The sequence below is a fragment of the Aulonocara stuartgranti genome, assembly GCF_965226115.1.
Source record: "Aulonocara stuartgranti genome assembly, chromosome: 3".
NCBI classification, from domain to species: domain Eukaryota; kingdom Metazoa; phylum Chordata; class Actinopteri; order Cichliformes; family Cichlidae; genus Aulonocara; species Aulonocara stuartgranti.
This window is the reverse complement of record NC_138941.1, coordinates 4,873,924-4,896,393: the sequence shown is the minus strand read 5'-3', so window position 1 is coordinate 4,896,393 and position 22,470 is coordinate 4,873,924. Positions and strand designations below refer to the sequence as shown.

General features: G+C 40.5%; 2 protein-coding genes across 3 annotated transcripts in view; both read left to right on the top strand.

Moving 5' to 3' along the window:
- Positions 1 to 22,470, top strand: part of LOC309702169 (protein NLRC3-like) — a 169,338-nt gene that overhangs the window by 107,199 nt on the left and 39,669 nt on the right. The window lies entirely within an intron of this gene.
- Positions 1,217 to 14,975, top strand: LOC309702242 (uncharacterized protein). Its single transcript, XM_082526785.1, has 4 exons — positions 1,217 to 1,691; positions 9,386 to 9,491; positions 12,245 to 13,681; positions 14,007 to 14,975. The coding sequence occupies exons 2-4, from the start codon at positions 9,474 to 9,476 to the stop codon at positions 14,691 to 14,693; spliced, it is 2,142 nt and encodes a 713-aa protein (XP_082382911.1). The 5' UTR covers positions 1,217 to 1,691; positions 9,386 to 9,473; the 3' UTR covers positions 14,694 to 14,975.

The following is a 22,470-nucleotide window of genomic DNA, read 5'->3' as shown; positions in this document are numbered from 1 at the left end:
CATAAGAGGCTCAGCAGCTAAAGCAGCACACCTGGGTCTCCCAGCCTATTAAAAGCAGCCCTTTGCTTCACCTGCTTCACTAAACATTATTATTTTAAGCAGAGTGGTGTGATTTATGTAGGCATTGCTGTGTGACAGGAGGACTTTTCTTGCACACCCACCAAATGAGGGCGCACATGCTTCCACGCCCACTGGTGACTGCACACATCCTTTCAAGGAAGCATTTCATTCATCCCTAACAAATGGAACAAAACACTGTGCAGCGTGTTCAGGTTTGAACGTGGCCCTGGCCTCTCTCTGCATCCACCTGGCACATGCAACACACATCCACTCCCTGCTGAACTGCTTGTATTTGATGTGTTGAAGTTTTGGTAAAGTTTGAATAAATTCCACTTTATTTATAGGAACATTTCATCTGTGGACTCCTGCTTCCCCTCTCCTTGAGCCAGTTTGTGACGGGAACATGACATAAGAAAAGTAATTTATCCCTTTTTGATTCTGTGTATCTGGCGCTCATCCAGTGAGTTCACACTTGGCAGAAACAGACTGAATTTGTCTGGAGAACTTTGGCTTCAGCCAAGTTAGATAAACACACTGTGTCTCTGTCAAAACAGCAGTGTAGTTGTGGCACCCCTGTGAGGGAATGACCACATGAATATTATTTTGTGTAAAACACTCATGTAACGGGACATTTTTCATTGCTATATGTATTTATTTTCAGTTTCTTTAAGAGGATAGAAAATCCATGTAACAGGGATTCATTTTATGTTAGAAAGCAGTGAGGGCGGAACTTTGGTGCTTGCTCCGGGGTTTCGGGGAGCAGTAAGTGGAGCCCACCTTCCGCTGCTTCCTCAGACACGTTCTGGAGGAAAGCAGAGACGCATCGTGTCTTCCTTACTCTGCTCTTCACCTGCTTTTACAGGTCGGTACACGGTGCTCGCACCGAAAATGTTGTTTATTGTCACCATGGTTACCCACGTTAATGTGAATGGGAGAGTTAAGGCGGTCCGCCAAAGTTATTTATATGTAAACACGGGAGAAAACCAGAGGAGTGTCCCGCGCGACCGCACCGCGAGCCCGCTCGTTAGGTGGAGCGCTCGTGAAGCAGAGTCAGTGCGCTCCTATGCTCTGTGCAAACGTGTTGTAATGCTCCAATCAAATCAGTTCTGTGAGATGTGAATGTTAATAGTTCTGTTAAAGTGACTGAGTAGATTAGCTAGTGTAACACAAGCACTCTGAGCAACTCTGTGTAGCTAACAGAGGCATTCATGGGTTGATTCAACAAGCTGTGTTTCATGATGCACTAAATAGTGATTTTGCCAGTAAATTACTGGAGGGAACAAATGTAATGTATTTACCAATGCTGTTATTGAATAGAACTGTTTAGCCAGTAAGACACTGCAGAAGACAATGTGATGTGTTTATTGATATGATAAAAGGATGTAGCTGTTATGGAAAGAAGTGTGAACTTGAGAAACTGAACCAGTTAAAAAGAGTATATTTCACTGATGTTGTGAAATAAGTAAATGTCATTGATGTGAATGAGGAAGCAGCTGAACAGTATATTGAAAGCTCATGTTTAGTGTTTTATAGCATTTATTTGTGTGAAATAAATCAGACTCAGACACGTTCTGGAGGAAAGCAGAGACGCATCGTGTCTTCCTTACTCTGCTCTTCACCTGCTTTTACAGGTAACATATTTGTCATCGAGGTCTTCATCCTTGGGACCCGTAACATAGTAACTTCTTCATTGTTATACTTCTATAGTTTTCCCATTTTGTGAGCTGTGGATGTGGAAAGTGTCTCAGTGACACATCCACATGAAAACGGCGTTACCTTCGTTCATTTGACGTGCAAATGAACGAGCTGTTTGGACTTTAACGTCACAGCTGATGCTTCGATACTCGAACTCAAGAGTTCAGCTTCCACTCAGAGGTACAAGTACACACAGCAAAGATAAACGTGTACACAAGGTGGAACCCACAAGTGCACAGCTCCGACCAGAGATGGGCAGTAATCCCATTACTTTTTTCAAGAAACGAGTAAAGTGAGGGATTACTATTGCAAAAAAGGTAATTAGATTACTGTTACTTTGCCGTAAGCACGCTGCGTTACTGCGTTACTAAAACCGCAGCTGTGTGCAGATGAACAATGGATAATCTATCGAGTGTGGAGAGAGTGTGAGCGTGCAGCGTTTAAAGCGTGGAAGCACTGACCTTACTTTGAGTTTGACTCTGTAAAAAGTGACAAAAACATTAGCGTCCGCTGTTCACTGCGTGGGAAGACAACATGCTCACTCACTATGTGTTAATGGGCACGCTTATTTATAACTTTGATAAAATGTCATAAAAATAATTCCATGCCAGCTCACCATTGGTGATCAGGTAGTTTCTGTTCCAGTTCCAGTCCCATAAATCATGAAGCTTGCTGCCAGAAAAGCTTCAAATCTCCTTTGAAAGCTGTTTGTGGTCTTGATTGTGGGAGCTTCAGTTGTCTGACTCCAGCTGCCACACAGTGCTCACTGATATCATTTGCAAAAACCCCAGTGTGACAATATTTATCAGGAAGTGACGACTTTTCTTTGAACATTTGCTAAGGCTAAGCTGTGCTTTCTACCACAGTTGGGAATTTCCTGGTTTACAACAAATTATTGTGTCAACACCGCATAAGATTTCAAACTACAGGAAAATCACTGGAGTTATAAGAGGCAGACAACGACACACACACCACATGCATGCTGTTGCTATTTATTGTGGATTAACCTGTCAAGGGCAAGAACAAAAGAATTCTGCCTCAAATACAGGAAATCATAGCTTTCCTGTATTTCCTCCATTGTTGGCATGCTGGTTAGTGCTGTTGCTCCACAGTAAGAAGGTCCTGGGCTAAATTATCCATGAATGTAAACGGCTGTGTGTTTCTATCTGATAGACTGGTGAGCTGTCCAGGGTGTACCCTGCCTGGTAACCTATCACTTCAGGGTTATTTCCCAGCCCTGCTGCAACCAGGATAGAGATAGGAGGATGGTAGTTGTTGTAGACCCATTCAATTTCAATTGAAGGATTAAAATGTTCCAGGAGCTCAACTTACTCCATCTGAACATGTTTCAATCGTGTTTTATGAACACAACATGCAGGTTTACTGAATATGAAAAGGTTGTGTTGATTTAACTCAGTTGTTTAAGTTTCTGCCAAAGCAAAACCTTTGTGTGCAACCAGTGTCCACTATTGAATCAAGTAAATCCAACATGTTTTTGTCAGTGCAAGAAGGAGTTACGGTGCCTGTATTCCTGCACAATATTGTCCCGGGAGGGAGGAAAACTTTCTGGTGAAGTTTTGGTTGATTTTTGGGTTTTGCTTGACACTAGGTTGATTTTATCAGTGAGGTTTGGATTGTTTTCTTTCTCTAAGAGAGAGAAAGATTGTTTTATGCTTGGACATGTTTGCAATGGGCCCCAGTATTTGTTACTTTATTAGTATTTTATTGGTTGCGTTTGTTTGTGCTTTTGTTACAGTGCACTGAGATAAGAACATCTGAGAGGTGTGATCCACCGGTGGTGATATTTTGGTATTTTGTGAGTTCCCGATTTAACAAATCAGCTCTTTAATCCAGACCTGAGAGGTTGAACTTTAAAGCGCTATAAAATATTCTTACTGGAAACAGTGGCAAAGTGTTTTTCTCCATGATTATAATGGGCTTGGGAGAAATTCACTTATATGTGACATTGATCACATGAGAAGTCCTGAGCCTAAAAGGATTGCAGCGAGTCAATCCAGTCCAAAAACAAGGAGCTGTTTTCCTTTAAAATGATGACGTCATCCTGCTGGTGATGGAGGCTCGAATAGGCTGCGCGTGAGACTCCATTATCAGCAATATCTGGTATGAATGTGTGTGGATGTATGCATGTGACTGGACTGTGATGGACTGACGACTAAAAGTTTAACTGACTTGATACTGAGACAAAAACGGTGCCGACTTTAGGATTAGTGAATGTCCACAACAATTCACCCAGCCTGTAGAAGAAGGGTGGAGGTTTTGTCTTGCTTTGTTTTGTTGTTGCAGGAGCAGAAGGATGACAGAGACTAAAGGGGGAGGCTGTAGCTTCACATGAGTGTGAGCTGCAGACTGAACCCTTTGGTTGCTAATGTTGAGTCACTGATGTTTGCATTAAGAAAATTGTGTTTTAATTAAGGTATCACATTATATTGTTGGGAATGTTAAATGCTAAAGTGAAGAAAAGCTTTGATTTCACTCATGACTGAACATGTTATTATTAACCATAGCAGGCCACTGTAAAGAGTCAATTAACTGTTATAGAGGAAAAAAAGGCCAAAAACTCTGTTAATACCTATGAATAACAGGCAATGATAGACTTGTCACATTCAAAATAGAGATATGTAATAACAAACACGGGTCCGTGTCATTTAGGTTCTCCATTGAAATAGTCAATCATTTAGAAAAGTAGAATATATATATATATGTCTCAACGCTGTTTCTCAATAATATTAAAAACCTAAAAACTATTGTTGTGGAAGATAGAAGTCACTGTGACAGCCCTCTGACTGTGGAGGACGTTTGTAATCCTATTTCTGCACTTAAGGCCAACAAATCTCCCGGCACAGATGGTTTGACTGCAGAGTTTTATGAATCATTTTCTAATCTCCTGGCTCCGTTCTTACTGCAGCTTTTCATAGGAAGTGTAGAGAATAACATCCTCCCTCCTACTCTTACTCAGGGTCTCATAACACTTATTCCAAAGCCAAACAAAGACTTACTTCTTATTGATAATTGGAGACCCATCTGTCTGCTCAATGATGACTATGAGATTATGGCTTTAGTACTTGCTAACAGAATGAAAGAGTTCTTGGACACAATTATCGATGAGACACAATCAGGCTTTATGAGAAACAGACACCTTTCTAAGAACATGAGACTGGTTTTAGATCTACTTGATTACTCTGATTTGGTATCTGACTATAGCTTCATTCTCTTCCTGGATTTTTAAAAGGCTTTTGATACAATTGAACATCAATTTATTTTCCACTCTTTGGAAAAATTTGGCATTTTTCTGTAAAGCTATCAAAACCTTGTACACGAATGGCAATAGCTCAATTAAAATGATTAAGACTCCACCCCGAGATTTGACCTGTTATACAAGGAATCAGCACAGCTGATAAGGAGCTCATCATCAGCCAGCTAGCTGATGACACCACACTCTTCTTGAAGAATGCAAATCAAATCCGTCCAGCCCTTAGTGTTATTAGTGATTTCTCTGAGGCATCTGCTTTATGTCGAAATCTAAAAAAAATGTGAATTACTAGCAATTAAAGGCTGCACTGCAAATGCTCTCTGTAACATTTCTGTTAAACAAGAAGTCACATATCCAGGACTGTTAATATCCAAAGACCAAAAGTCAAGATGCTCGTCAAACTTGTCAAACACTGTTGGGGAATTCTCAATGGTGCTTGGTGCCATACCCTCAGGGACTTTAATGTTATATAAAAACACTGACAGCTCAATATCTGCCTCAGTCACTCTCCCTGATCCAGCTGAGTCAGCAGTGGGAAAAATCTGCTTTTCACAGGAACTTGGTAACAGCAATAAGAGAATACGTAGTTTATTATGGCGGGGAGTCTCTGGCTGGCTGGAGCGGCATCTAATAACCAACTCGCAAAACAAAATAAAAACAACACAACAAACAGATATTATGATACAGACTTATAATCTGCACCGATGTTTTTTCTAAATTCTATAAAGTGAGCGCGAGAGCCCTCGGTGCGCCTGCGCGCTGCTGAAGTCAAAGTAAACTTTATTGTCATCTCCGCTACAGACAGTCCAGCATATAGAGAGACGAGACGACGAGGCTGCAGTTACAGCGGTGCAAGTAAACAAACAATAAATATAAGAAGAGTAAGAAAATAAATCTACACTTTAGGACTCGGGGTAAAGGATCAATAACAATTAAAATTTATAATTTACAGTTTGATGATTTAAAGTCTCACACAACCCGTCAAAAGGGGCGGGGCCGGCTGCTTCCAAGTAGAGCACATTTCATTTATAATGATGTAAATCCAAGCCCATCATGGATTCACGATCTGAATCCTGGGTTGTGTGAAATCCCAGAAATCAACCTTAGACAAAGTGAATCTGTGAACTAAGGTGTAGGTCTGTTAGGTTAATTGTGCTGATCCTCGGGTTGGGGGATTTGTGTTTGTACTGGAGCGCAAAATTCAAACCAATGGAAGATGGACAACAAAAGTTCAAAGCCATCAGGTGCTCAGTTTATGTATTTATTTTTGGCCTACATCAGTAAGAAATGCCAAATTATATACACAAAGTTACAGGAATCACCACTCCTGTTATTCATGATGATTTCAGTAACATCACATAATAACATGTAACGTTATTATGTGATGTGCGTACTGTTAATGCTGATACTGTGGTGAAATTCTCTGCTTCTTTTGTGTATTCTGCATCTATTACATCAGATTGTCTTACCCCTCATATGGTTGAGAATTTTGCCAATACCCTGTTAACTACATGTTCCTCCATCCTCGACACTGTGGCACCTATTAAAATGAAGCGCCCCAGAACTTACTCACAATGTTGGTTAAGTGACTCTGTTCGCGCTCTACGACGTGCGTGTCGGCGGGATGAGAGAAGGTGGAGGAAAGATAAACTCCAGGCATCTTACGACATCCTACGTACTAGTCGCTTGAAGTTTCAAACTGCTGCCAAAATGGCTAAAGCAGCTTTTCTTTCAAAAATTATCTCTACCAATGGTAACAATCCTCGAATTTTATTTAAAATTTTTAACTCTGTGGTCAACCCCTGCCCCACTATGCCGCTGCCGTGCTCCACGGTTCTTTGCGAACAATTTTTAAATTATTTTTTAGATAAAGTCTCATCTCTTAAATCTGCTCTTCCTTTAATGACAGGCCCTGCGTTTACCCCTGACTGTTCCTCTTCTATCAGTTTGAACCCGTTTCACTCCCTACTCTTAAGCGTCTGGTTGAACAACTGAACAATACTAATCTCGTATATGATGTTCTTCCATCTTGTATAGTTAAGGACTGTTTTAGTGCAATTGGACCTAGTATATTGTCCCTTTTGAACTCTTCTTTGCTCTCTGGTTGCGTACCATCAGCCTTTAAACATGCTATAATTCAGCCTGTTCTTAAAAAAAGGAACCTCGATTATAATGATTATGCGAACTATAGGCCGATTTCCAAGCTTCCGTTCTTGGCCAAAATTCTTGAGAAGATAGTGTTGCTTCAACTCCAGGCCTACCTGGATGAGAATAGCATTAATGATAAATTCCAATCGGCCTTCAAACCACATCATAGCACTGAGTCAGCGCTGCTCCGAGTTCTCAATGACCTTCTACTAAAAGCTGACAATGGGCGCTCCTCGGTCCTAGTGCTATTGGATTTATCGTCGGCTTTCGATATGGTTGATCATAAAATCCTATTGGCGAGACTTGAGCACGCTGTAGGCATCAAGGGTGTTGCCTTGGATTGGTTTAAATCATACTTGTCCAATCGGCTCTCCTCGGTTCACTTGGCCACTTCCTCTTCCTCCGCTGTACCTGTCTGTTGTGGTGTCCCTCAGGGATCTGTGTTAGGCCCTACTCTGTTCTCATTGTACATGCTTCCATTAAGCGCTATCTTTGAGAAATATCACATCGCTTTTCATTATTATGCTGATGACATTCAGATCTACTTTGAGTTAAATGATGACCTAGCTTTGTCCTTGAATAGTTTTCGAGAGTGCATGTGTGAGGTCAGGCAATGGCTCCTGGCAAATACTCTTATCCTTTATGATAAGAAAACTGAAATTGTGGTCTTTGGCAGTGACGTCCTTCGTGCCAAATTTCGTGATGCTTTTGGTTTTCTCACTAGCTCCTTTTCCGACACTGTTAGGAATTTGGGCGTGTTACTTGACAGCTCATTTAAACTTGATAGACAAGTGTCTGCTGTTGTTAGATCCAGTTTATACCAACTCCGCCTTATTTCTAAGGCCAGGCAGTACATCCCGCATAAAGACCTGGAAAAACTCATCCATGTCTTTGTAACTTCGAGGCTGGATTACTGCAATTCACTCTATTTTGGACTCCACTCTGCCCTCCTCCATAGATTACAGACAGTCCAAAATGCTGCTGCACGCATTCTAACCAAAACTAAGAAGTTTGCCCACATTACTCCCGTCCTAGCTGATTTGCACTGGTTGCCTGTGAAATATCGTATCCAATTTAAAATTCTGCTGTTTACTTTTAAAATCACTAATAACACAGCACCGAGCTATCTTAAGGAACTCTTAAGGTTATATGTCCTGCTAGGGCTTTAAGATCATCCTCACAGTTACTGTTGGTGCGGCCTAGATCTCGGCTGAAGTCTAGAGGTGATCGAGCGTTTGCCCTGGCCGCACCAGAGTTGTGGAACAACCTTCCCATTGGCATTCGGGCGTCTGACTCTATTCAATCTTTTAAATCACGGCTTAAAACGTATTTGTTTAATCTTGCGTTTTCTACCGGTTAAATGCTGGCCTTGTCTGCAGTGATTTATTTTACTAATTTTCCTATCTTGCTTTTTATTTGCACTGTGTATGTCTTATCCCCATTGTGTGTTGATGGCACAGTTATATTGTGCTATAGCTATGTGCTATAGTTATATTTTTTCTATTGGTGGCTTTTTCCTGTGAACATAATTCTACACTTTTATTTTTATGACTCTGATTATACTTGTGTTAATTTGTTCTATGTTAAGCACTTTGGCATGCCGTTGGTTTTTAAATGTGCTCTATAAATAAAGATTGTTGTTGTTGTTGTCCTGTAAGCACAGTCTGCCTGTGTCTTTTCTCTGCAAATGAACATTTTCAGCCAATATAGGTAATACATCAACATGGCTGCTGTGGCTAAGTTAGGAATATTTATAATGTCATTTCCAAAACTTGCATATGATCTGCAATTTGTAGCAGATCTACTGACTGTCACAGAGCAGCTGGAGCAGTCTCGAATGCAGGTCAGTCCACTGCTGCCCCCTGTGGCCAAGTGCCATAGCTACTGCTGGATGAACTCGTGACACATGTGCACCTGTTTCTATGAACAAATTGAGTCTGAGTGGCTGCACTTACACTGGTGCATTCAAACATATTGAAAGATGCCAGCAATGTGGATTGTCAAGACTCAAACCAATCCACATTGCTGGCGTTGCATCTTTCAATGCCAGCAATGGCAGGTATCAGTGCTCAAAGCTTTTGTGTTTGTTTCCAACAAGTTGCCCACCTCGGGAAACAAAAATGTGTTCTTTTACTTGTCAGATGAACATATGAGACACTTTGACTCTTCAGTGCAGTGTGGAGCCTAACAAAGATCTGTTTTGTGTCCCAGCTGATCAGCAGGAGGAGGAGAGTCTGACGGAGCAGCAGAGGAACATTTTCAGCTACTTGGACTCAGCTCAGCCACTACAGAGGAAACAATGAGCTCAACACAGAAGGTGACAGACAGAGCAGGACCATATGACCAAAGATATTTATCACCATATACATTTGAACATTTGCCATAACGATGTAGCTGATGATAGAATTGACACCAGACAAAATACTTTACAGCTGCACAACTTTATTAAAAAGCCATCAATGTATTTTCACTGAAACAAGCAGCTGTTGTTTATGTGCATTAAAGTTATATAAAAATGTAACAGTGCAAATGCAAATTCCTCGCTGACAGTTTAACCAAAAGGCGTTTCCAGTGGAAACTGGCCGACACATCCTGAGCATAACCATGTATAATATCCACTAAACTTCAGAAGAGGTTATACAGTCGTGGCCAAAAGGTTTGAGAATTGCATAAATATTGGAACCTGGAGAAGTTGCTGCTTAAGTTTTTATAATACAGATTTGTACTTTATTTCAGATTGAACCTTTAAAGGGGCATTTCTGGACTTTTAAACACCAGTAATGTACTTTCTGAGAGTGTATCATGTAACACTATAGATCAACTTAGCTCAGAATATATAAAGCATATAAACAGTTACAGCAATATGATGCAACAAACACAGCAGCTACTGATCCAAAATACTCAAAGCTTCATAGAACTGAAACCAACATTTATTTTTAGCTCCATCCTGCTGCTGATACAGACTTTAGGTTTCTGAACATTAAACTTGTTGCTGCCTTTCATAGTGTGTAACTTGAAGGCCCTGAGTACTCTGAGTACTTTCTCCCACACTGAAAACACTGGGATGATCACATTATTTGAACATTACCTAATAAGACTGATTCAGCACAGACAGTTATGTTAAACTTTCCTAGCAGTCCTTCACAAACAGGGAACAGTCTGTCTATTCTCTCCATCTGTCAGCTGCTGCTGGCTCTTCCTCCTCCTCTTCCTCACACACTGCTGAGTTTGTCCTGGTGGATCATCAGGGCTGCAAAGCCTCACAGATGATGTGCAGCAGTGGCTCCCTCAGTCTGTCCTCACTCTGGACACTTGCAGTCGTCACACATGGAAATCAAATGTGTGATAAGCTGCAGGATTCAAACACAAGTGTAACTTATAAACACATGTTCATACTTTTATTCCACAATCAGAGAGAAAGAAACAGAGAGAGAGTGCAGGACAGACACAGGTGACAGTCTCAGGTGTACACACTGCTACACAACAGCACCAGAGAAGCAGGATTTAGTGTTTGTGTTATTACGAGTGTAAACAAGAAGAGTTCCAGATGGTGCAGTGGACACATGTGTGACTGCTGTGATTAAAGCATCTTTCTTTCAGCTTAACGAGTGAACCGTCAGCTCGTTCAAACACACGTTAAAGTGCGTTTGGCTCGACACCACCGAACAGAGGCAGCAATATAACACAGCTAACATTAACAGTGCAGTGGATCCTGCTTGTGCCGTGATGTTCAGGACTGCAAACCGAGCAGCATCACTGACTTTCAGCTTGTTGTGTTTGTGGATATATGACTGACTTTAATTATCCACAAAATCATCACATTCTCTGTCAGATTAAGGTCGACTATTGAACGGCGTATATTTTAAAGGCTTTAAAACCAAGTTAACGCTGAAAGTACAAACATCACTAATGTCACATAACTCTGCCGACAAGGCATAGCTATGGCTATGAAATGCTCTTTGTGTATCACTTCTTCATTATGAAAGATGTCATTAATGCACTAGTAATGTCTCATCTGGAGTATTGTTCAATCATTTGGTCAGCAGCTAATAAGACAGATCTTAACAGACTTCAGTTAGTCCAGAATAAGGCGTCCAGATTAGTGTGAAGATGTTCATACTATACTAATATTGATCAAATGCATAATAACCTTTCTTGGCTTCCTGTACAGGCTAAAATATTCTATGGCTTACTTGTAGTTCTAAAGAAAGCAATTCTGTTAAACACACCACATTTATTCTGCTCAGCTGCAGTATCCAGATGAAATACATCATCATATTACACAGTTTTCAACAAGCTGCAATTTAGTAAATGCTCGAGTTAAAAGTAACGTTTTGTAAAACTGTTACATTTAGAGCAACTTTTAAGTGGAATAAGTTGCCTTAAAAAATTAGAGAATTATTCAAAACTTCAATGAACACTTAAAAGCCGATTTACAGAGCTTTTAGTTGTTGTAAATATTGTAAGACATGATTTGTTTTTGAAATTTGTGTAATGTGCATCAATGTTATTGATATTATTATTATTATTATTGATTGCTTATATTTGAACAATTGTGAAACCTCACTGTGGATGTAAGAGTGAAATTATGTGGATATCTTGAATCCACTTTATTGTGTAATATTTTATGTGAGTATTTGACGGAAGACGAGCAACATCTGTTGTGGAAGCTAACGGGGTTCCTTTAGAATAAACAAACATAGGATTTATTATCACTGAATAATTCTGTATAAATCTATACAAATTATAGAAATATGTAATAGGAAACAACAAAATAATCTAAATTATAAAATTGTGTGTGTGTGTGTGTGTGTGTGTGTGTGTGTGTGTGTGTGTGTGTGTGTGTGTGTGTGTGTGATTTTAGTGTTTGAACAGTCATGAATTATCTTTAACAGCAGGTTGGATGTAATATGTTAGAACTACCAGCAGGTGGGGATAAGAGACCTTTAAGGTGTTTGGTGCCACGCTCCACCTTCAGGTTTAAAACTAGTGTTAATGGAGTTTGAAGGTTGAGTTTGTTCCACGACTGCATTTCACTCACTGCCTCTGTTTGTATCTCTGTCACTGCAGGACCAACATGGAGCCAGAAGTCAGCGCTCTCAGGAGGCCGACAAACCTCACAGAAGAAAGGGAGAGAAAAAACACACCTGTGACGAGTGTGGGAAGGGTTTTACTGTGAGGGCTAAACTAAAACGGCATCAGGTCATCCACACTGGAGAGAGACCGTTCAGCTGTGACTTGTGTGGAAAGTCTTTTTCCTTGAAGGGTTCCCTAAAAACACACCAACTCATCCACAGTGGAGTTAAAGCGTACAGCTGTGATCAGTGTGGCAGAGCTTTTACTCACAGTAGCCACTTACAGAGTCATCTAGTTACCCACTCTGGAATTAAGGCATACAGCTGTGACGAGTGTGGAAAGTCTTTTTCCTTGAAGGGTTACCTAAAACAACACCAACTCGTCCACAGTGGAGTTAAAGCGTACAGCTGTGATCAGTGTGGCAGAGCTTTTACTCACAGTAGCAGCTTACAGAGGCATCTAGTTACCCACTCTGGAATTAAGGCATACAGCTGTGACGAGTGTGGCAGAGCTTTTACTCACAGTAGCCACTTACAGAGTCATCTAGTTACCCACTCTGGAATTAAGGCATACAGCTGTGATGAGTGTGGGATGGAGTTTACTCTGAAGGCTTCACTAAAACAGCATCAGGTCATCCACACTGGAGAGAGACCGTTCAGCTGTGACTTGTGTAGAAAGTCTTTTTCCTTGAAGGGTTCCCTAAAACAACACCAACTCATCCACAGTGGAGTTAAAGCGTACAGCTGTGATCAGTGTGGCAGAGCTTTTACTCACAGTAGCAGCTTACAGAGTCATCTAGTTACCCACTCTGGAATTAAGGCATACAGCTGTGATGAGTGTGGGATGGAGTTTACTCTGAAGGCTTCACTAAAACAGCATCAGGTCATCCACACTGGAGAGAGACCGTTCAGCTGTGACTTGTGTGGAAAGTCTTTTTCCTTGAAGGGTTCCCTAAAACAACACCAACTCATCCACAGTGGAGTTAAAGCGTACAGCTGTGATCAGTGTGGCAGAGCTTTTACTCACAGTAGCAGCTTACAGAGGCATCTAGTTACCCACTCTGGAATTAAGGCATACAGCTGTGATCAGTGTGGCAGAGCTTTTACTAACAGTAGCCACTTACAGAGGCATCTAGTTACCCACTCTGGAATTAAGGCATACAGCTGTGACATCTGTGGAAAAACTTTCAGCCGGAGAGAGAGCCGAAATACACACCTACGCATTCACACCAGACATGATGTGTACTGCTGTGAACAGTGTGGCAAACAGTTTACAACAGACGCACAGTTACAACAACACATGTTTACCCACACTGAGGAGAGACCTTATCAATGTGACCTGTGTGAGAAGACTTTTAAATCTCCACAGCACCTGAGACGACACCAACAGATCCACACCAGAAAGAGACTCTACAAGTGCAGCTACTGTGAGGTATGTATTTATATTGTTATCTTGTCATTTTAGCCTGACTGTTTGGAACAACTCTGCTCATTAAACTGTGTTAGCATGTTAGCAATTCTACTGCATGGAAAAGCAGCTCTGAGTGATTATTCAGATTTTCATGTCAGTTATGATTTTAGTATTACTGTAGTATTATGGTGGTAGTATTGTAGTTATTGCAGCCCAGTAAACTGAGTGTGTTAACTGAAACAGTGAAATGTAGTTGGACATCTGCAGAGATGCTCTTTATTTCAGGCGACGTTCAGGATACAAATGTTGAAGGACTGACTTACACTGTCTTTGTGTCTTTGTTTAGAAGCAGAGCGACACAGATGGATCCAGTTCTCAACCCTGTCATCACTGTGGTGGTGGGAAAGACTTTCATTGTGACCTCTGTGGAAAAACTTTCAGTCGGCAAAAGACCCTAAAAGTACATCAATGTAGACACACTGGAGACAAACTGAAATACTGCAAAGAATGTGGGAGAAGCTTCACCACACCAAGTGAGTTAAAACGACATGAACTGATTCACAGTGGGGTTAAAAAGCACCTCTGTGATCAGTGTGGGTCATCCTTCACCACTGCAGGTCAGCTTAAATCACACAAACGAGTCCACACAGGAGAGAAACCACACAAGTGCAGACACTGTGAGAGAAGCTTCTCACATTCAGGTCATCGTAACATTCATGAACGTGGACACATGGAAGGAAACTACAGCTGTGACCAGTGTGACAAGAGCTTCAGGAATCTCAGTTCATACTCTGCACACAAACGATCCCACGTTACTAATAAACTGTTTCACTGTTACCAATGTGCCCAAACATTCACCTCATTGTCTGCTCTGTGCAAACATCAGCGCGATCACTCAGGGCTGAAATCACTCCCATCACTGGATCACAGTGAATCTGAAGACACAGAAAGATCCTCTGGTTTCTGTGTCAGACTCAAAAAGCTTGAGATCAGGCTCCACAGAGTTCAGATAGAATCTCCTGTAAAAATCTGATGAGGCAGCTGTGAATCAAACTCTTCCCCTAGTTGCATTTTAAGCTTTCAAAACTGTCCTACTGTAGTGTTCATGTCAAGTGGTTAGCTTTCTTTTCATCGGTTGGTTGAAAACTCTGTTTCCTATTATAAAGTTTTTGTTTTAATGTATTTTGATGCACATAAATGTTTTCTTGTTTGGGTTCTTTATGTTATTGAATCTTGCAAATGTTAAATAAAAAATTCAAATGTTAAATAAAGAAAGATTTTAATGACAAAGGTTTGAGCCATGATGTCATTTCCTGTGTTTCAGAGTAAAAACTGAAGTGACAAATGGAAACATGTTTACAGTCACAGTTAGATGAACAGTTTTCAGTGTGTTACAAAATTAATATATTATTAGTGCTTATTTAGTGAATATTGTCACTTGTTTAAACAGGTACATGGAGTTGTTTGCAGTGAAAGTTATTTTTGAACACAGTCAATATTCCTTCTCCTCTACCTGACATCCTTGGAGCATTAAGAAATGAGCCGTCAGAGGGTAACAGTCCAGAAATAATGCTAGACTCACCAACTCTCATCTGTGTCTCAGTCACAAAAAGGAGATCCAATCCATTGGAGGAAAAATAATTTATAATGAAGCTTTATTTGCTAAGGACCACGCATTTGTTAGAGCCATCTTCATTGGAGCTGGAGCCTGGGTAGAAGTTGTCGGTGAAGCCCAAGTTAATGGGAGCAAATTCAAAAAGTTTATTCCATGACTCCCACGATGCAAAAAACAGTGGTGAGCAGGGTTATGGACACCTAAGCCCACAACAGTAACCAGACAGGAGATAACAGGATCCAGGAGACGACTTGGGATGTGGCGGAACGGACCATAACCAGCTTGAGCGGCCGCTGAAGAAAAGATAAGTCAAGCTTTAAACTTCACCAGCCGACCGGCACGTTTACCCCGGTGTCTGTGGCGGTGTGTCGGAGCAGGTGGTGGCACTTTATGTAGCAAGTAATCAGGAACATCAGCCAGGAGCAGAGGATACCCTGTTTGTTTCTTCTGATTAGAGCTCTGAAAGCTGATGGCAAAAAACTGAAGATCCAAAGGGTTTTGGTGTTCCCCAGTTTTGAGTTGATTTCAGTGACAAGAATCATCAGAAACAGAACAAACAGTAAGAAAACTGACAGAGGTAAACAGCAAGCACACACACTGGAGCCATCTTACCCCTTAGTTTAATTATGTAAATTACAATTATGTAATCTGATCATCTACAAACTGAAATAATCTCAACATAAGCTGACGGAAGAAGAAGAAATTGAGGAAGAAGTTCAGGCCGTGTACTGAAAACATCTTTTTTCTTGTTATCATAAGACATTTGGTGTGACGACTTCTACAACTCAGTTTTTGGTTTTGCTGAAGTAAAGTTTACACTCTGAGGAGTCACAGTGTTGATATTGGACACAAAGAGAAAAGTTCCTGTAATGTAAAATGTAAAAGTTAAAGCTAGAATTTTAAAATGGAACCTAAATCTGATTGGTAGCCAGTGCACCGACTTTAAAACAGGGTCATATGAGCTCCCTTGTTCGAGCGGGTCTGTAGCCTTGCTGTCAGTTTTGAACAACCTGTAGACGAGCTAGCCCTTTCTTGTTTAGACAAGTAAACAGGCTGTTGCAGTAGTCAAGTCTTGTAGAGACAAAAGCATGTATTATCATCTTGAGTTCACTTGTTGACACGATGGATCTAAGTTTAGAAATGTTCCTCAAGTGAAAAAAGCCGGTTCTTACTGTCTGCTTTAAATGTCCCTCCAAAGAAAAAGCTTCATCGAAAATAACACCCAGGTTTCTAAGGTTATGTTTCTGTGAGGAACCTCAGTCACCCAGTCGCCGTTTAATATCAGGCACTGTCTGCTGCAATAATCAAAGTTTCTGCCGGGTTTATCTGTAAGCAATTATTGTTCAACCATTGTTTAATGTTGGTTAAACAGTCAATCAGATTGGAGAGCTTATGAGCTTCAGCAGGCTTAAAAGAATAATATAGCTGAATATTGTCAGCAAAGAAATGATAAGATACTTCAGGAAACTGCTGTATTATCTGGCTTAAAGGAAAATTGTATATTAAAAACAGAATAGGTCCCAGCACAGAGCCCTGAGGAACTCCGCACAACAACTCTGTAGATTCCGACGTGATCTGGTTTGCAGACACACTAAAACTCCTTTCAGATATATCAAAAGAAAACCAGTGAACAGAGCAGACATCGCAACCAGGTCTCTCAGTCTGTTTATCAGGATGGTATGGTTGACTGTATCAAAGGCTGAGGTAAGGTCTAACAAGAAGAGGACTGTGTATTCTCCGGAGCTTGCTGACATCATAATATCATTAGTAACTTTCAGTAGTGCTGTCTCAGTGGAATGCAATTTACAGAACCCAGACTGAAAACGCTCATTGAAGTTATAGTTCTCCAAGTATGCTGTGAGGTGGAAAGCTACTGCCTTCTCAAGGAGTTTTGACATAAATGGGAGTTTGGAGATTACATTTTAAAGTAGTGTTGGATCCAGGTTGGGTTTTTTGAGCCTTGGTTCCACAATGGCATGTTTAAAAAAAGCTGGGGAACACCCCAGTCTGAAGAGAAACATTAAAAAGGTTCCCAACCCAAGGACCAATGGTGTCAAAGGCATTGATGAAGAGCTTAATGGGGACAATGTCTTAGGGGCTTGTAGGTGGCTTCATTTTGTCCACCAGGGCTGCTATTTCAATATATATTTTGCAGTTGTAAAAGTTGACCAGGAGTACAAAGGGAGTGCCTGACTCGGAGAACAAGAAAGCTTTGGGAAGATTTCAGCATTGATTTCTTTAATCATGTCAACAAAAAATTGGAGGAGTTTACTACTATCTACTTTAGAGTGTACATCTAAAGGTACCACATCTGGGGAGACAATATCACTAATTTTGTCAAAAAGAAACTTGGGATTTCTCTTGTTTTTTGATATGAGTCTAGAAAAATATTTGATCTAACAGTTTTCATTTGTCATTTAAGGAGTTTGCTTTTCTTCCATAGTCGTCCCGTTTTGCGGCATATTCTCCTTAAGTTTAAGATAGACTCTTTTATCCAAGGGCATGTCTTCTTTTGTAAAGCCGAGCTTGTTTTAATAGCTGTAAACAGCTTTTACAGCTTTGATATTCTTTGACACTAGATATCAGGTGAAGGGATTAAATGTAAAGGTTTCTATGTCCCATTTACACTAACCAGTATGTGAGATTGTCAGACTCAAATGTCAAGGAAGGTGGTGGGAAGCAGACTACGCAGACATTTCAGGTTTCCAAAGGTGAGCAATTTATTTACAGTGAACTTAATTTAATGTGAAACTTCCCCCAAATCAACTGTATTAACAAAACTCAACAGAACATGGATCTGGTAACACAGCTCACCTCTGCTCTCTCTTGAATCTGGTAGAGTAGTGATGGCTCGCTTGAAGCTGACGCTCCGGTGCGTGTGTCAAAAAAATCACACTGCTTCAGAAGCACTGTGTTGAAGCTTGATTCGTTTGGCCAGAGTCATGTGATCAGTGACGTCCGAAGCTTCATTTAGAGCGTGACTGCTTCGGTATCTGATTCAATGGTTTATAAGCAGGTGAATCATTCGCGGGATTTTGATGGTGACAGAGAGCAAACCACTGATATTTCTACTGAGAGATTTGGAGCCAGCGAGGAATAGAGGAGGTTCTGTTGTGTGGGAGTATTTTGAGTAGATTTTGGTCAATCGGGTGGGTTTTCCAGCTTTGTGTTCTGGCTGATTGCTTTTGTTTTGTGCGTGTTTATTTTATTTGGAAACGGGAAAAACGTAAAATGTCAAAAATCTGTTTTTCATAATATAAATTTCATTAAATATATTTAGAAAGACTTCCATTTGACTCGTAACATTTAATGTTATAAAAAGATATATTTTATTTTTAAAATAATCTTAAAATGTTAGTCTACAAAATGTGCAGCAATTTAATGTATTTATTCTCTTTAGCTGATAGTTTGTGGGGCCCAGGTAGACTGTACAACTGCATCTCTACCAGTTTCTCTGCACTCCAGCCTCTTCTGTGCCATGTGAAGGGATTTTTCTTAAGGCAGGAGAAATTATTCAATTCAATTCAATTTTATTTATATAGCGCCAAATCACAACAAAAGTCATCTCAAGGCGCTTCATAGATACAGAGAAAAACCCAACAATCATATGACCCCCTATGAGCAAGCACTTTGGCGACAGTGGGAAGGAAAAACTCCCTTTTAACAGGAAGAAACCTCCGACAGTACCAGGCTCAGGGAGGGCGGGACAATCTGCTGTGATTGGTTGGGGTGAGAGAAGGAAGACAGGATAAAGACATGCTGTGGAAGAGAGACAGAGATTGATAACAGATATGATTAAATGCAGAGAGGTCTATTAATACATAGTGAGTGAGAAAGGTGACTGGAAAGGAAAAACTCAATGCATCATGGGAATCCCCCGGCAGCCTACATCTATTGCAGCATAACTAAGGGAGGGTGCAGGGTCACCTGGTCCAGCCCTAACTATATGCTTTAGCAAAAAGGAAAGTTTGAAGCCTAATCTTGAAAGTAGAGATAGTGTCTGTCTCCTGAATCCAAACTGGAAGCTGGTTCCACAGAAGAGGGGCCTGAAAACCGAAGGCTCTCCCTCCCATTCTACTTTTAAATACTCTAGGAACAACAAGTAGGCCTGCAGAGCGAGAGCGAAGTGCCCTAATAGGGTGATATGGTACTACAAGGTCATTAAGATAAGATGGGGCCTGATTATTTAAGACCTTGTATGTGAAGAGCAGGATTTTGAATTCTGGATTTAACAGGAAGCCAAAACAGGAGAAATCTGCTCTCTCTTTCTAGTCCCTGTCAGGACTCTTGCTGCAGCATTTTGGATTAGCTGAAGGCTTTTCAGGGAGTTTTTTGGACATCCTGATAATAATGAATTACAGTCGTCCAGCCTGGAAGTAATAAATGCATGAACTAGTTTTTCAGCGTCACTCTGAGACAGGATATTTCTAATTTTAGAGATGTTGCGCAAATGGAAGAAAGCAGTCTTACATATTTGTTTAATATGTGCGTTGAAGGACATGTCCTGGTCAAAAATGACTCCAAGGTTCCTCACAGCGTTACTGGAGGCCAAGGTAATGCCATCCAGAGTAAGAATCTGGTTAGATACCATATTTCTAAGCTTTTCAGGGCCGAGTACAATAACCTCAGTTTGATCTGAATTAAGAAGCAGAAAGTTAGCGGCCATCCAGGTCTTTATGTCTTTAAGACATTCCTGCAGTTTAACTCATTGGTGTGTTATCTGGCTTCATGGACAGATAGAGCTGGGTGTCATCTGCATAGCAGTGTAAATGTATGCTATGTCTTCTAATGATGCTGCCTAAGGGAAGCATGTATAATGTAAACAGAATTGGTCCTAGCACTGAACCCTGTGGAACTCCATAATTAACCTCAGTGTGTGAAGAGGACTCTCCATTTACATGCACAAATTGGAGTCTATTAGATAGATATGATACAAACCACTGCAGCACAGTACCTGTAATACCTACAGCATGTTCTAATCGCTCTAATAGGATATTATGGTCAACAGTATCGAATGCTGCACTGAGGTCTAGCAGGACAAGCACAGAGATGAGTCCACTGTCAGAGGCCATAAGAAGATCATTTGTAACCTTCACTAAAGCTGTTTCTGTGCTGTGCTGAGCTCTGAAACCTGACTGAAACTCTTCAAATAAGCCATTCCTCTGCAGATGATCTGTTAGCTGTTTGACAACTACTCTTTCAAGGATGTTTGATATGAAAGGAAGGTTGGAGATTGGCCTATAATTAGCTAAGACTGCTGGGTCTAGAGATGCTTTTTGAGTAAAGGTTTAACTACAGCCAGCTTGAAGGCCTGTGGTACATAGCCGATTATTAGAGATAGGTTGATCATATTTAAGATCGAAGAATTAATTAATGGCAGGACTTCTTTGAGCAGTTTTGTAGGAATGGGGTCCAAAAGACACGTTGATGGTTTGGAGGAAGTAATTATTGAAGTTAACTCAGAAAGATCAATTGGAGAAAAAGAGTCTAACTTAACATCAATGGTACTAAGAGTAGCTGTAGATAATATTACATCTGTGGGATGATTACTGGTAATTTTTTCTCTAATGATAAAAATTTTATTTGTGAAGAAGTTCATGAAGTCATTACTAGTTAACGTTAAAGGGATGGTTGGCTCAACAGAGCTCTGACTGTTTGTCAGCCTGGCTACAGAGCTGAAGAGAAACCTGGGGTTGTTCTTATTTTCTTCAATCAGTGATGAATAGTACGATGTTCTGGCTTTGCGGAGGGCTTTCTTATAAAGCAGCAAACTATTTCTCCAGGCTAAATGATGATCCTCTAAATTTGTGACACGCCATTTCCTCTCCAGCTTACGAGTCATCTGCTTTAGGGTAAGTGTTTGAGAATTATAACACAGAATCAGGTACTTCTGATTAGAGGCCTTAGTTTTCACAGGAGCTACAGTATCCAGAGTCGTACGTAGTGAGGAGGTGAAATTATTAACAAGATAATCGACCTCCTCTCCACGAAAAGGAACAGTTTCGGCCATCGCACACTAGAATAAATTTTCTTCTTAAATAAAAATGAAAAAGGGTTATTTTAAATGCATCATGTTTTTAATTTGCAAGTTCATAAGCATTTTCCCTTTCCAGTTCACAATCAGTTCTACCCCCAGATCAAAAATATGTCTGGGAAAATTTCCCTAATATAATATTATTTATAAATATACCCGTCTAGCGATTAATTGCATAAGTACACGGAGGCAGGACCTCACAGCAGAAGCATACTCCATAATGTGCATTATTATATGTATGTTATATGTAACGTGGTATTTTTCAATTATTGTATTTACCAACATCAAGAAGTCACAAGCAAAGAAAGACCACACAATGGTGCATGTTTAAACAAGGAAAGTTTAGTGGTCAACATTATTTATGAAACAAATAAAAAACATTTTTTTATCACCAAAAATACACGTTCAAAACAACACAACGGAGGCCCAATATCAGACAGAACTCCACTCTGTAGAGTGAGCAGTCATTATGAAGCAGTTGGTTTTCTTTTGTGGATTCAAGCTGCTCTTCATATTTTTGGCCACCAGATGTCACCAGAGAGGACTGTGTTGAAAAGCTTCGAGTAATGAACCGTTTTTCAATACAAGCTTCAGAAAGCTTCATTTAGCCATCACTATGGTAGAGACTGGCTTTAAATAGGGCCATCAATTTCCCTCCAATTGCCCAGCCAGTACCACTCACTCAAATTGAGGGATCTAAAACTCTCCACAGATGATCTAAAACACAAAACCTCTTCACACTTCTAATATGCACATTTACACAACTAAATGGCAGTATTGATGAAAAGAAACACATTCAACAAATCCATTTAAACCTTAAAACAAACAAAAGGAAGCATCTCTATGGAAAAACAAACCCCTCCACTTGGTTTGACCTGCTGATGTCATACATCAGCAGGACTTTAAAATGAGGAAATGCCGGGCGGGCGTTTCCCCACACCTGACCCTCATGAAGACTGAAAAGACAAACAAAGTAAGTATGAACAAATGACTTAATCTAGTGATGGCCAAATGAAGCTTTCCGAAGCACTGAAGCTTGTATTGAAAAACGGTTCATTACTCGAAGCTTTTCAACACAGTCCTCTCCAGTGACATCTGGTGGTGAAAACTTTGAAGAGCAGCTTGAATCTGCAAAATAAAACGGACTGCTCAATCATCTGC

Bases quoted from the DNA above. Each gene is read 5' to 3' on its own strand.
- LOC309702242 (XM_082526785.1), top strand. The intron at 13,682-14,006 runs GTATGTATTTAT...GTCTTTGTTTAG, and splicing joins ACAAGTGCAGCTACTGTGAG to AAGCAGAGCGACACAGATGG.